Source organism: Ursus maritimus, unplaced genomic scaffold, assembly GCF_017311325.1.
Source record: "Ursus maritimus isolate PB19 unplaced genomic scaffold, ASM1731132v1 scaffold_16, whole genome shotgun sequence".
NCBI classification, from domain to species: Eukaryota; Metazoa; Chordata; class Mammalia; order Carnivora; family Ursidae; genus Ursus; species Ursus maritimus.
In genome coordinates, this window is record NW_024424008.1 from 10,347,782 (window position 1) to 10,360,266 (window position 12,485).

General features: G+C 53.7%; 1 protein-coding gene and 1 long non-coding RNA gene across 4 annotated transcripts in view; one reads left to right on the forward strand and one right to left on the reverse strand.

Moving 5' to 3' along the window:
* The window catches only part of LOC103678063, a 31,272-nt gene extending 21,724 nt beyond the window's left edge, over window positions 1-9,548 (reverse strand). Inside the window, exons 1-4 of one of the 3 annotated variants that reach the window (XR_005834987.1) lie at window positions 7,991-9,548; window positions 6,536-6,693; window positions 4,842-4,957; window positions 3,462-3,958 (exon numbers count right to left, since the gene is read on the reverse strand). This is a non-coding gene — a long non-coding RNA (uncharacterized LOC103678063). Of the gene's footprint in view, window positions 1-3,461; window positions 3,959-4,841; window positions 4,958-6,535; window positions 6,694-7,990 lie in introns of those variants that run through there. The other 2 variants (XR_005834989.1, XR_005834988.1) reach the window with 2 other exon arrangements.
* The window catches only part of DGAT2 (diacylglycerol O-acyltransferase 2), a 31,251-nt gene continuing 26,276 nt past the window's right edge, over window positions 7,511-12,485 (forward strand). The window contains exon 1 of the mRNA XM_040630860.1: window positions 7,511-7,800. Within this exon, the coding sequence (XP_040486794.1) occupies window positions 7,761-7,800 (40 nt within the window). The 5' untranslated portion in view covers window positions 7,511-7,760. The remainder of the gene's footprint in view (window positions 7,801-12,485) is intronic.

A 12,485-nucleotide genomic window follows, 5' to 3' on the forward strand; every position in this document is an offset into this window, starting at 1 on the left:
TTGTAGAAAGCAATCCTCCACGCCTGGCAGAGGTCACACTGGGCTATCTGCCCTGAATTTATTTTTAGACCTGACCTTCTTTCTCAATACCAGGTACGCAAGAAGTGACAACCATGACTTAATTCTGGGGATTGCCCAATGGCAGTGCTGGAAAATACCCAGATTTTGTCTATCCTTCCTGCCCAAGCCACCTCCACAGCACCATCCCAATACAGGACTGAAGGGGTAGCTCAGCTTCTCTCTTTCTCCCTCTTTCCCTTCCTCCCTTTGTCCCTTCCATCCAGACCCAGGTGAATTAGAACAAGCAAGGGCTTTGGCATCAGACCAATTAGGATACCAGACTCAGCCCTTTTGCTATCACCTCTCTAAGCCTCAGTTTCTTCATCTTTATTTTAAGCTTCTTGGAACTCATATCTCCAGGGTTCTGAAGGTTAAATAACAGGATGCATATCCAATGTCATGAACAAGGTCAGGGCTAAATTCATTTCAATCTCTGGTCTCTTCCCTAAAAGACCCCTTCCCTAAAAACTCCAATGAGGACTTTACTTCCACTTCTCAATTTGACCTTGAACTTCAAAAGTTCCAGGAGGGTTGGGACTGGGTCTGATTTCTCCTCACCATTATATCTCTAGCACCTGCACAGGTCTTGGCAAAGAGTATGTACGTGATAAAGATATTGAATCAGTGAATAAATGAATGAATGAATGAATGAATGATGACAAAAGTTATTCTGGGTGACATGAGATGTAATACAGAAGCCCACATTGTATTTTCCAGGTCCCAAGAGTGCATGTGATTGCACACAGGAAGTGGGCAACAAAATGAATAAGATCCATTCAGTCCTTACCCATGAGGAAGTCAATACGTTCTTTTCTGATGTCTTCCCTATACCAGGTCTCATCCTAGGTGCTGGAATCTTTGAGTCAGCTTTGTCTTTGCCTACAGTCAGATGGGAGAGGGAGGAATCTAGACAGATAAATTATACAAACTGTTTCTCCAAAATGTTGGCTTCTCCAAACTATGGATGTACGCCAAAGTATGTATGTATTTCTCCAAGCTGTGAACTTCCAGAAGGCAAGGACCCTGCCATGTATGCCTCCATATTCCTAGCCCAGGTCCCAGTGTTAATGTTCAAGTGAATGTTTAACGAAAAAACAAAACCAAACCAAAAAAGTGGGTTTGGTTGTAGAGAGGGCTTCTTGGAGGGAGATGTATAAAGGAAGGAAGGATGGGCAGGGTGCTGAAGAGGAAACACTTTTCAGTTCAAGAAGGGAGAAGGGCACCTCAGTTCAAGGGCACTTCAGTTCAAGAGCACAGAGTGAGCAAAGACCCAGAGGCGGAAAGTACATTCAAGGACACAGCAAGTGACCTGATATGACCAGAGAGCTGAATCCATATGAGAGAGAGGCATGGAGGAAGGCTAGAGAGAGTAGTAGGGGCAGGATCATGTGAGGCCTTGAATGCCATCTTAAGGAGCTTGGGCCTCGTCCTAAAGCTATGGGAGCCACAGGTGAGAATGGTTGGATTGCGCGTTCCGAAAATCATTCTGGGGGTCAGCATGGAGCACAGGGCTGGAGACAGGGGGCCCATGAAGAGGCTGGTAGGAGCTGTCTCTGCAAAGGAAGGTGGCATGGCCCAGCAGAGATGGAGAGAGCTTTGTTGTGCTTATTGAGGGGGGAGGTGTGTGTATGTTTCTAGATATGCACTCTTCCACAGAAGGTCAGCCTAATCAAGATGTCAGCCCTACTCAGTGTCACAGCCCGTCATACCCAAAGCCTGGGGGAGGCCAAGGATACTAAAGAAAGAGGCTGAAACACATCCATCCGATTCCTGACTTTATATTTCTTGTAAAGAGAGAGTCAACACTCTTCTACAGGCTTCAGGGTCTTCTGATCTTGGTCATCTCATCTCAAATATTTGTTTTCCTGCCCTTCTTTGGGTCTCCCGCGTGCCTTGTGTCAAAATCCTTGTACAGGTTCCTGATTGACAAAACTCCACAAAGCCAGGACGGGAGTGGAGTCTAGAGTCACCAGGACCCCTCACTGTAGGATGAGCTTGCGTCTGAGACAGCTATTCCTCCCTGGCAGGACCGTGCGTGCCTGCTGGTCCCCCTGCGCGCGCAAGACTGTGCCGAGTGCCACGGGCCTGCACCTAGGCCCGCTTGGGACTCTAGTAAGGCCGCCGGAAAGGGAATTGGTGCATTAAAAGCACTCCCTCTAGGTGACTCAGCAACAGCTCCTGATAACCAATGCTTCCTTCTCTCGAGGGACACCACACAGCCTTTAAAATAAGCAGTTTATTCCGTGGATCTGAGAAAGGGCCAGGATTTTGCAGCTACTATACGGCCTATAGGTTCTGGAACCAGACTACCTGGGTTTAAATCCTGGCTCTGGCAGTTCTTAGCTCTGTGGCCCTGGAAGAATTTTTTTTAACCCCTTTGTGCCTAAATTTCTTCATCTGCAAAATGAGGCTAATTACAGTAGTATTTACTCCAGGGCTGTCATGAGGCTGAAACCAATCCACACACGTAAAGTAGCTAGAAGAGTGGCTGCTGGGGCGCCTGGGTGGCACAGCGGTTAAGCGTCTGCCTTCGGCTCAGGGCGTGATCCCGGCGTTAAGGGGTCGAGCCCCACATCAGGCTCCTCTGCTGTAAGCCTGCTTCTTCCTCTCCCACTCCCCCTGCTTGTATTCCCTCTAAAAAAAAAAAAAAATTTAAAAAAAAAAAAAAAAAGAGTGGCTGCTGGTTAGTACTGCTGTAGTCCCCCTCCGGTCTCCCAGGGCTTCTCCAGCTGAACACGATCCTCGCACGCATTTCCAGTCCCCTTTGACTAGGCCTCTGCTCCTTCCAGGACCCTTGCTCTCCTTGTGGGTTTTCCTTTGGGAGCTGTGGTCACGCTGAGGTGTCTGTCTGGCTTCTCTAGTGCCCTTCAGGGTCACTGGTTTCTCTCCGCGTTTCACTCTCCTCTCCTCCATCATGTTTGTTCAGAGGCTTTCGGACAGGTTGCCCCGTTTCCAGGTAAACCTGTCCCCCCAGTTCTTAGTGTCGATCAAAGTACTTCTATTGATAACAACATTTGTCGAATACTATAGGCCAGGCTCTGTGCTGGGCACTCTACGTTTATTATTTTAGTCCCTACAATCCTAGGAAGGAGGTACTTTTAGTCCCACTTGGATGGAGCACAGGCAGACTGCCGCTCAGACACAGTAGGTGACATTAACAGGTGGCAAGGTTAGGGGCTTTTTCGGTCTGGAGCCCGGGTCAGGGTCTTGGTGCATGTGGATCAGGAGAAGGGCCTTGTGCTGAAGAGTAATGGTCTTTTTTTTTTAATTTTTTTAAATTTTTTTTATTTTTTTTAAGATTTTATTTATTTATTCGACAGAGATGATATGGGGCTCCATCCCAGAACTCCGGGATCACGCCCCGAGCCAAAGGCAGACGCTTAACTGCTGTGCCACCCAGGCGCCCCAGTAACGGTCTTTTTAAAAACACAGTTGAGACATAAGATTAGTTTCAGGTGTGCAAGATGAGCCGCTTTATATTCATCTATATATAGAATTATGTATATATATTGCAAAACGATCACCACAGGCAGTCTAGGTAAGTCCCTCACACATAGTCATGGTTGGCTTGTTTTTTGTAACATGTCTGCTTCTTCCCTCAGCACGCAGGCTCCTGGAGAAAAAGGACTGCACCCCGGGGCCAGCACCGGGCTAGGAGGGTCTCAGGGAAGGTGGGCCAGACGGACTGCACCAGGAGCTCTCTGTGCAACAGGAGGTTTGCCCCCTTTTCCTGCAGGGGAACGGTCTTAAGAGAAATTGAGTAAGAACCTTGCAGATGGAATGATGCAAGGGGAGCTTTCGGTACACATTGCAACAGAGCATTTTCAAACGGGGCCGGGGCTGTGCTGATGGCTTGTTCCCAAGGGTCTCAGCCCTGCTCTTCTCCAGCTGGCCAGACCTGTCACAGAACATATAGCCAAAGGCTACGACCCAGCGCCACCCTCCGCCCCCGCCCCATGCCTGGCCTTAGAGCTGGGAGGTTTGAAACCTGAAGTCATCTTCAATCACCCCCGTGGGCCTTCAGCCCTATGTCCATGTCCCCAAAACCTGGAGATTCTAAGACCTCAGCTTTCCTTCAACCTTCCCTTCTTACCTTTGGCCCTGCTATCACTTTAGTGCGGGCTGTGTTACCCTCGTCTCTCCCTTCTCTCCCTTTCTTCCCTTTTCTCTCCCTTCCTTCCCTTCTTCCTTCCTTTCTTCCATCCAGTATTACCCAAATCCCTCCTGTGGGCCAGGCCCAGCACTGGGCACTGGGACACAGACAGCCCTCGGATTCCACCGTTGCCCTCAAGTAGCGTCTCGTGGGCAAGACAGCTGTGCACGCAGTAAGGTCTGGCTGAGAGAGGCCAGGGGTCTGATGGGGACACAGAGCTGAGAGAGGGTCCTCCTAGGGCCCATGTGCTGCGTACCTTCCATTTACCCTCCTAGGCCCACTCTCTACCTTTCTCTATCCTGCACGCTTACTGAATTCTCTGTCTGGGCTGTGTTATTGGGCTTCCTTATACTCTGGACAACGGGAAGCCCAGCAGGAGACTGGAGGGAGGGACAGAGCATGACCCTGCCGGGTCAACATAGCTGGTCTACTCCCCTTCAATGAAGGCCAAGGCTATCAGGCAGTCCGCTCTACACAGCTCCTTCTCTGCGTGGCTTCCTCCCTTTGGACCCTCAAGCTGCACTCCCACAGCGTTACTAGCCTTGGGGTACTGCACCAACCCTTGAGTTGTCTCTATATCCTGCCTATATTTCTGCAAAGTTTTTGTACGAAAATTTCCTCCAGTTACCCAATTCCAGAGAGGTTGTCTCCTGCAGGGTCCCTGGCCGGTGCAGGCCATAGGTAATCAGGAAGGATGCTATGGAGGTGACAGCTGAATACGTTCTTCTTTGGACAACGATCTTTCTAGAGCACAAAATTGGCCGTTTGTCACCCCTGCTAAAGCCCTTGATGGCTCCCTATTGCTCTGAGGATAAAGTCCAGACCCCTTAGCCTGTCACCTAAGATTGTACACTTTCTGGCTTTTGATGACCAAGCAGCATGTGGTAAAGTCACTCAGAAGGAGGACACTGGGGGGTTGGAGGGAAGGGAAGCAGTCCCAGTAGGGGTGCAGTCATGTGACAAAACAGCCATGCCAGGCAAATTCCTGGGTGAGGAAGGAGGAGGTGGGTGGGTTTCTGGACCACAGGACCATGCCAGGCTCTCCTCACCCACCCTCTGAGTGAGCTGAGCACTGGGAATGAGTTTGACCCAGACAAGCCCTAGCCTTGGGCATGAGAACTGGTTCAAATCCCAGCCCCAACATGACCTCTGGCAAGCTCTTTGATTCTCTGAACCCCAGTTTTCCCGACCACAAAATGGGAATAATCTCACAGGGCTATGGGGGAAGTTTAAAGGAGGTGATGAACGGAAATTTGGTATTATCAAGTAGTTCCAGTATTGGGGCTGGTCCCTCTCCCCAACCGCTTAAGTCAGGAGAAGCGCGTGGGCTTAAGGTTCAGGAAGGCTTGAACGTAAATCCCAGCTTTACTACTTCCTCACTTTGTAATCCTCAAGACAAGTCACTTTACCTGTCTGTACCTCACTTGCAAAATGAGGTGATAATCATCCCTTGCAGGGCAGCTGTGAGGCTTGGGTAAGTACGCACAGAACAGAGACTGGCATGGAACAGGGTACTTGGTAAATGTTTGTGTTTGCTTTTCACCCTAGGCCTCTCTTAAGGCAAGTGTCCTCTCTGCCTTGTGGGCTGGCCACGTGCAGTAGAGGGGCTAAGGCTGCTATCACAGTAAGGAGTCTCAGGTGTGCAAGTGTCCAACCCCCCCCCCAAACTACAAAGCGGCACCCATAATTCCCAAAGGCAACACAACATGGGTGACTGGGGGGGGGGCGGTGGGACATGCCATCCTTGGTGAAGCCCACCCTGGTCAACTCCTGCCTGGCAGCTTGACTTGGCCTCTCTATTCCTGGTTTGGTCAAAGCACCCATGGGTTGGGTAGGGAGAGGATAGAGGAAATGTGACTCGGGTCCCAGAGGCCCCCTGCTCAAGCTCCTGCAGGCGGAACAGGGCAGACCCTTACAGATGGCATGTGGGGATGTTGGGAGCGGCGGGGAGGGAGTCAGTGCCTGGTGAGTCCCCCGTGCTCACCTCATGCAGGGGACCATAGTCCCAGGAAAAAGAAAGCTGCCACGTGTGTGTGAAGGGCCAAACTCCAGCCACGTTATTGCCCTATTCCCCAAGCCCCACTTCCCTACCACCAATCCACTGGCTCTTTCCAACCCTCCAATCTAATCAAGGTGCCCTGCTCTTCGCACCTCTCCTTTGGTCCATCCCCCACAGGATGAAGGCCAAGTTTCTCGGCAAGATCACAAGGCCCTTCAGATCTGGCCCCTGTCCACCGGGCAGCCTCATCTTCCACTCCTCCCCTGCCTGCATCCCTTTTCTGGCCACACCAGGGTGCTCTGGGTCTCATCTCCAGGACTTACCCTGCGCTGTGGCCTCTGCCTGAATGCCCTTCTTCCTCCTCTCGGCCTGGCAGAAACATACTGATCATCTCCGGTCCAGCGGCAAGTGCCATCTCCTCTCAACCTTCCCAGTTTAAGACATCACGTCTGTCCTTCTGCCTTGTGCCCACAGACTCCATCTGCAAAACCACTCACCAATGGGCAAGGAAGATGATTTTGTAACATGTGCCTGGCACGATGCTAGGCTTTTTTGTATCTTACCTCATTTAGTTCTCAAAGCATTTCACAAAAATTATTATTATTTCCATTTTACAGATACGGAGATGAGGTTCAGGGAAGGCAGGGCCAGAGTCAGACTCCAGCTGCGAGGGCAAAGCTGCTGTGCACTAACCCCTCTGGGAAGTGCATCCAGGCCCAGGCGAGGCAGGGGCCTCCCTCCTCTGGTTCCTGTCCCAGGACTGCCAACAGCCCCCGTGTGTGGATGTCTCCGGGGTCCCGGAGCCTCACCCCTCAGCCACGTGAGCATCCCACTGGCAGGGACTGGGCTGGCTGGGCTGGGGCCGCAGCACCCCGCAGGGGAGAGATGCTCTGTGGGCTTTCTTGATAACCAGATGGAAAGGTAGAGGCAGCTGGGGTGGCTGAGGAGCCCAGGCCTAACCTAACTAACCCCGGCACCAGCGACCCGAGGCGGGGCCTTAGCATCCTAGCAAAGGGCAGGCCGGGCCGCGGGCAGACACACCCGTAAGGCGCTCGGCCGGCTGCACGTGCTCGGCGTCCTCCGGGCCGGGAGCCGCGGGTCCCCGCGGGGCAGCGGCCGAGGGCGCGCGGGGGCGGGGGTGAGCGGCAGCCCCCGCCCCGCGCGCGTCCCGCGGGGAGCCCGCCCCGCCCCGCCCACCCGCGCCGCCCGGCGCTCGGGCTCCCCGGGACGAGGGGGCGGGCCGCGTGGAACGGCCGGCCCCGCCCCAGCCCGCGTCGGGCCGCCGGGTTGTGAGGTGATAAAGCGCCGCGCTCCGAGAGCGCCGAGCGCAGTGGCCGCCGCCGCCCGCCCGCATTCGGCTGCTGCTCGGGACGCGACGGGCGGTGCGCCCCCAGCTCCCCGAGCCGTAGCCGCCCCAGCGTCGGCGCCGTCCCCCCCACCCCGGCGCCCAAGCTCGGCGCGAAGCCCTGGCCCCGGCGGCCGGGGCATGGGCCAGGGGCGTGGGGCAAGCCGGCTTCCCGCGCGGCCGTGAGCTGCAGCGGCTTCAGCATGAAGACCCTCATCGCCGCCTACTCCGGGGTCCTGCGAGGTGAGCGGGGCCCCGGGGTGCCCCGCCGGTGGCGGGGGGGCGGGTGCGGTGGGCCGGGGGTCGGAAGGCGAGCGGTCGCCGCAGCGGGGGTATTTCATCCCGGGCTGGGGAGCCGCAAGAGGGTTTTCGGGAAAGGACGGGACGAAGGCTCTAAGGCAGGCAGGTGTGTGCTTATAACGAGGGTACGTACGTTGCTGGAGGACTGGCCAGGGTGCAGGCTGAGGTCCCAACCCCTTTCTTTTCTTTTCCGAAAGCGTGCCGCCCCCTCTCGCCGCGCATCTAGGTCTGGGAAGAGGGAAGGATCTTGGGGACCTCATCAGATGCAGGCAGCATGGTAGTCAAGTCTGAGTTCAGGCTCCACTCTGGCACTTAATCAGTTTTTGTCACCTCTGTTACATCACTTTCCTTCCCCCAGCTTGTTTTCCCCATCTGTGAGATGAGGTTGATATTTAACAAGCCCTCCCCAACCCCGAGCACTGGCGGGCCGCGGCCCCTGGCAGTTCCCTCCCCTGTCTTCTCCCCGGGTGGAGCAAGCCCTGAGAGACTGGATGGGGCAGCGTGGCAGGGTTTTGCAATCCCCCGAAACAGCCACCAGCCGGGGAGTATGCCTGCCTGGGACAGGTGTGCCCACACTGTACTCTGCCCTCCTCCCATCCTCGAGCCCCTGCTCGGGAGCCCACTCAGCGGCAGCTCAGCCCCGCACCCTTAGAAAGTGGGGCAGAGGACCCCGGGTCCCCTCCATGTGGCCCAGGCCCTCTTCCACCAGTGTGGACCTGAGGCCCTTGGTGAATATATAGGTACTCACTTACAGTTGGAGAAATTGATGGGAAGAGGCGTGACCTTCCTGAGGTTTCCTTGACAGACGCCTTGGCCAAGGGAGACCCCGGGAAGTCAATCACAGCTGTCCTAGGTCTGTGTGTATATTGAAGCTGCTCTCCCTCCTCCTAAGTCTTTATTCTGCTTGCTGAACCTCTCTTACTTAGCATTTTTTCTTCAGTAACTGACAGTCGCCTAGTCTCCACCTTCATTATAAGAAAAATACTAATTATTGGAATTTTGAAAAACAGAGAAAAACAGGAAGAAAATAACAATTGCTGACCTGTCAACTATCCAAAAATAGCTTCCTATTGCCGTGTTAGTATATTTCTTTGCAATTTTATTTATACACATTACATAAAGTTGAGGGCAGGCTACGCCTATAGTTCTCAATCCTGGTTTCTCGGAGGATTTCCTCTCTTGCTCAGAATCACTTATAATATTCTAGTGGCTGCAGAGTAACCACCCTGGAGCTGTATCACAGTTTAACTGTGTCCTGGGTGCTGGCATTGCCCTTGGAGCGCTGCTCATTGCCCTTGGAGAGATACCGAGCTGCTGTTGCCATTTCGGCGGCCAGCAGCCCGAGCTGCCCCATGTATCCGGCCTGATAGCCCATGACAGCCTCTCCTCTCACGTAAGAGTGCTTTTCTGTTCATTGTACCCTTTGATGCCCATAACAAGGGAAGGAAGGGACTTACCCACATTCATGCTTTAAAAAATGCCTTTGTCCCCAGAGAACAGGCTAGGGATGCTGTCTGTGGTAGTCCTTCCCGGAGATCCCCTTCCCTCGCCTCTGCTGTCCACGGGCTGTGAGCTGTATCTTCTGGGAGCTGTCAACTCTCATGTTCTCGAGTTGGTATTGCAGGAGGACTTTCAGTGAATGATTTTGACCAAATCGCTCAATCTCCTATCAGGAGCATTTCCCCATGCTGTTTTCAGATCTTAAGAACTTTTTGTTCCTTGTTTGTTTGTTTGTTTGTTTTTAAAGATTTTATTTATTTATTTGACAGAGAGAGACAGCCAGCGAGAGAGGGAACACAAGCAGGGGGAGTGGGAGAGGAAGAAGCAGGCTCATAGTGGAGGAGCCTGATGTGGGGCTCGATCCCGTAACGCCGGGATCACGCCCTGAGCCGAAGGCAGACGCTTAACCGCTGTGCCACCCAGACGCCCCTTGTTTGTTTGTTTTAAACTGGCTGCAAGGAATTCCACCATGGGCTGGTGTGAAATACAAACCAGTCACATGATTGCTCTCCGGATCGGCTTTGGTGAAAGACTGGGCGGGTAGGGGAGGGTGCCGAAGCGGATTTTAGGTTATCTAGGCATCTCCATTAGACCGGCTTCTTACATCCTTGGTCTTTGAAGACACTCCTCACTGGCCTAGATTGCCTCTACGGATAAGTGTCCACTGTTGCGAGGTGGTGAACACCTTGTCAGTGGCGATATTCAAGGAGAGACCATGGATTCTGTGAAAGGAAGTCCTGTGTTGGGTGAGAGATTGAAATAGATACCTTGCTGACCGGTTTCTTGGCCAAAAGAAAAAGGCAGCTGTGGGAGCATGGGTGGGTGGGTGTCTGCTGGGGCTGGTGCGAGTCTGTGTTGGTAACTTCTGGTCTCCGAAGGACTGTCCCGTGCCTGGGGTGGCGGCTGCAGAGTCTGTCACGTTCGCATCCCTACCTTTGTCCCTGCACCAGAGGCTCTTCAGGTCAGAGTCCTCTGACGCCTGCCTAGATCCTCAGGGTTTAGCCCAAGACACGGAACAAAATGGTGGCAACTCCAATAAAATCCTGAGCTGATTCGTTTGTTCTGTGTGGGACGGGGGTGGGATTACAGGGGGCAGGTTTTGATGAAATGGAGAAATCCTTTCTAACGGCTGTTGAGGACTGCAACAGGCTTGGCGTGGGTAGAGAAGGAGCTCCCCATTACTGGGGGTATGCAAGCAGGAGCTTGGTAGGGAGGGAAACTAAGAGGATAGATGTTGGGAAATTCCGGAACTGTGGGTTGACAGTTACCTAACCCAGTCCTAAATCATAGGATGAAAATGTCACTTTCCTGTTCCCTTCTCCCCCATGTCTTTGTAGAAATACACCCCTTCCCTACCTGCACCCCTTCTCTACCTGCACAGAGGCCACTTTGGGGTTATCTGTGCTACCAAAGGCTCTTCTGTGCTGGGAAAGGAGGGCCAAGAGTAATATTTCATTGACAGGCTGGGTGACTCAGTAGCCAATGTGGAAATCCTGCCCCACCCCCAGCCTCCCACCTCAAGTTCAGCAGCAAGTACTTGAGTCATAAAATCATAGCTATCTGTTAGTACTGGATCTGGCCCAGCCCACATGTTACCTATGGGATAGTGAGGGCCCCAGAGAGAAGGGACTGGTACAGAGAAGGGACTGGTGCAGGGTTGGAACCCAGATCCATCTCCTAGTCTGTGACTTGCCTCCTTGACCAAGAGAGGAGGTGAAGGGCTGAGCACAGGGCTCTGACGGTCGCAGATGCTTGCCAATTTACTCGGAATGAGTGGAGGTTGCTCCTAGTCTCCAGGATGAGGTGGTAGATCGCTCCTAACCAAGCGCTTTTGCAGAAGCTCCCCCAGCTGCCCTGACGGGGAGAGACACCACAGACCCCCAGAGCTCTGATGCCAGGTGATGAACTGGCACTTGCCCCTCATCATATGTCAGACCTTCCACACTCTTCCAGGAGGCCACAAAGCCCCACGTGAGCAGCCCCCACCACCTCACATCTCCCACCATGCCGTGCTCTAGAACTGCCACTGGTCTTCCTGTTCCTCCAGTTCTCCCACCAGTTCTGTCCTACCCCGGGCCCTTTGCACACGCTGCGCCTCTGTCCAGATCTTTGCATGGCTGCTTTGGATCCTTCAGTCTCCTCTCAGAGAACTTTTCTGACCCTGCCATGTGTAGAACTGCCCCCTAATTGCCCCACCTTGTTTTATTGTTTATAGCCCTTCTCATTACCTAAATTATCATGTGTCCTTACCTGTTTAGTAATCGTCTCCCCCAAAAGATTGACAGCCCCCTGGGAGCACGGACCTTGCCTTTCTCAGTGTGGTGTGCCTGGTATCTAGTATAATGTATGGCATGTAGTAGGTGGTCAGTAAATATTTGTCGAATGAGTGAATCATTAATGGAACCTCAGCGCTCCTCAGAGCTGCCCTGTTCTCTTGGGAGGAAGTCCTGCTTTTAGCTTCAGTGTGACTCCTCAGTCCTTCCTCAGGCCTTCTCTGTGCCTGCTTGTGCTGGCCGCGGGGGCTGCAGCCGTTTCCTGCTGCGGAGACACCCTCAGTCTGCTGAGGAGCTGGCTCCAGGGCAGAGTGCCAAGTGGGGCGAGCTGGGCTCTCCCTGGTCCCCGTCATCACTTCCAGAGCTTTAGAAGCCAGAGAGCCAGGATGCCAGCCCTGCCTTCCCTCTGGGACGTGGCTGGATGGCTCCCTTAGCCTCTGGGGATCTCACTCCCCCGTATGGAAAATCGGATCAGAAATCTCAGACTCTCAAGAGTGTGAGGCCTTGAGTGACCATGAATGGAAAGTGCTTTGTAAACTAGTGCCGCTCGAGTGCACCCAGGAAGGCCTTGCCGTGGTGGGGACGTGGGGTGTGGGCCCTCCGGTTTGCTGCCGGAGCACCGCTGTGTGTCAGGCTCTGTACTGCCCCTGGGTCCATCCGCCCTGGTCCCTGCCCTCGAGGGGGATGGACGCAGGATGACCGTGCACACCGCACAGGGAAGGAAGCAAGGGGAGCCGCGGAGGCCTGAAGGTGAGGCCGGGGCAGCTCAATCATCTCGGTTGGGGTCAGGGAAGGCTTTCTGGATATTGAAAGACGAATAGGTGTTAGCAAGGCAGGTGAGAACATTCAGGTACA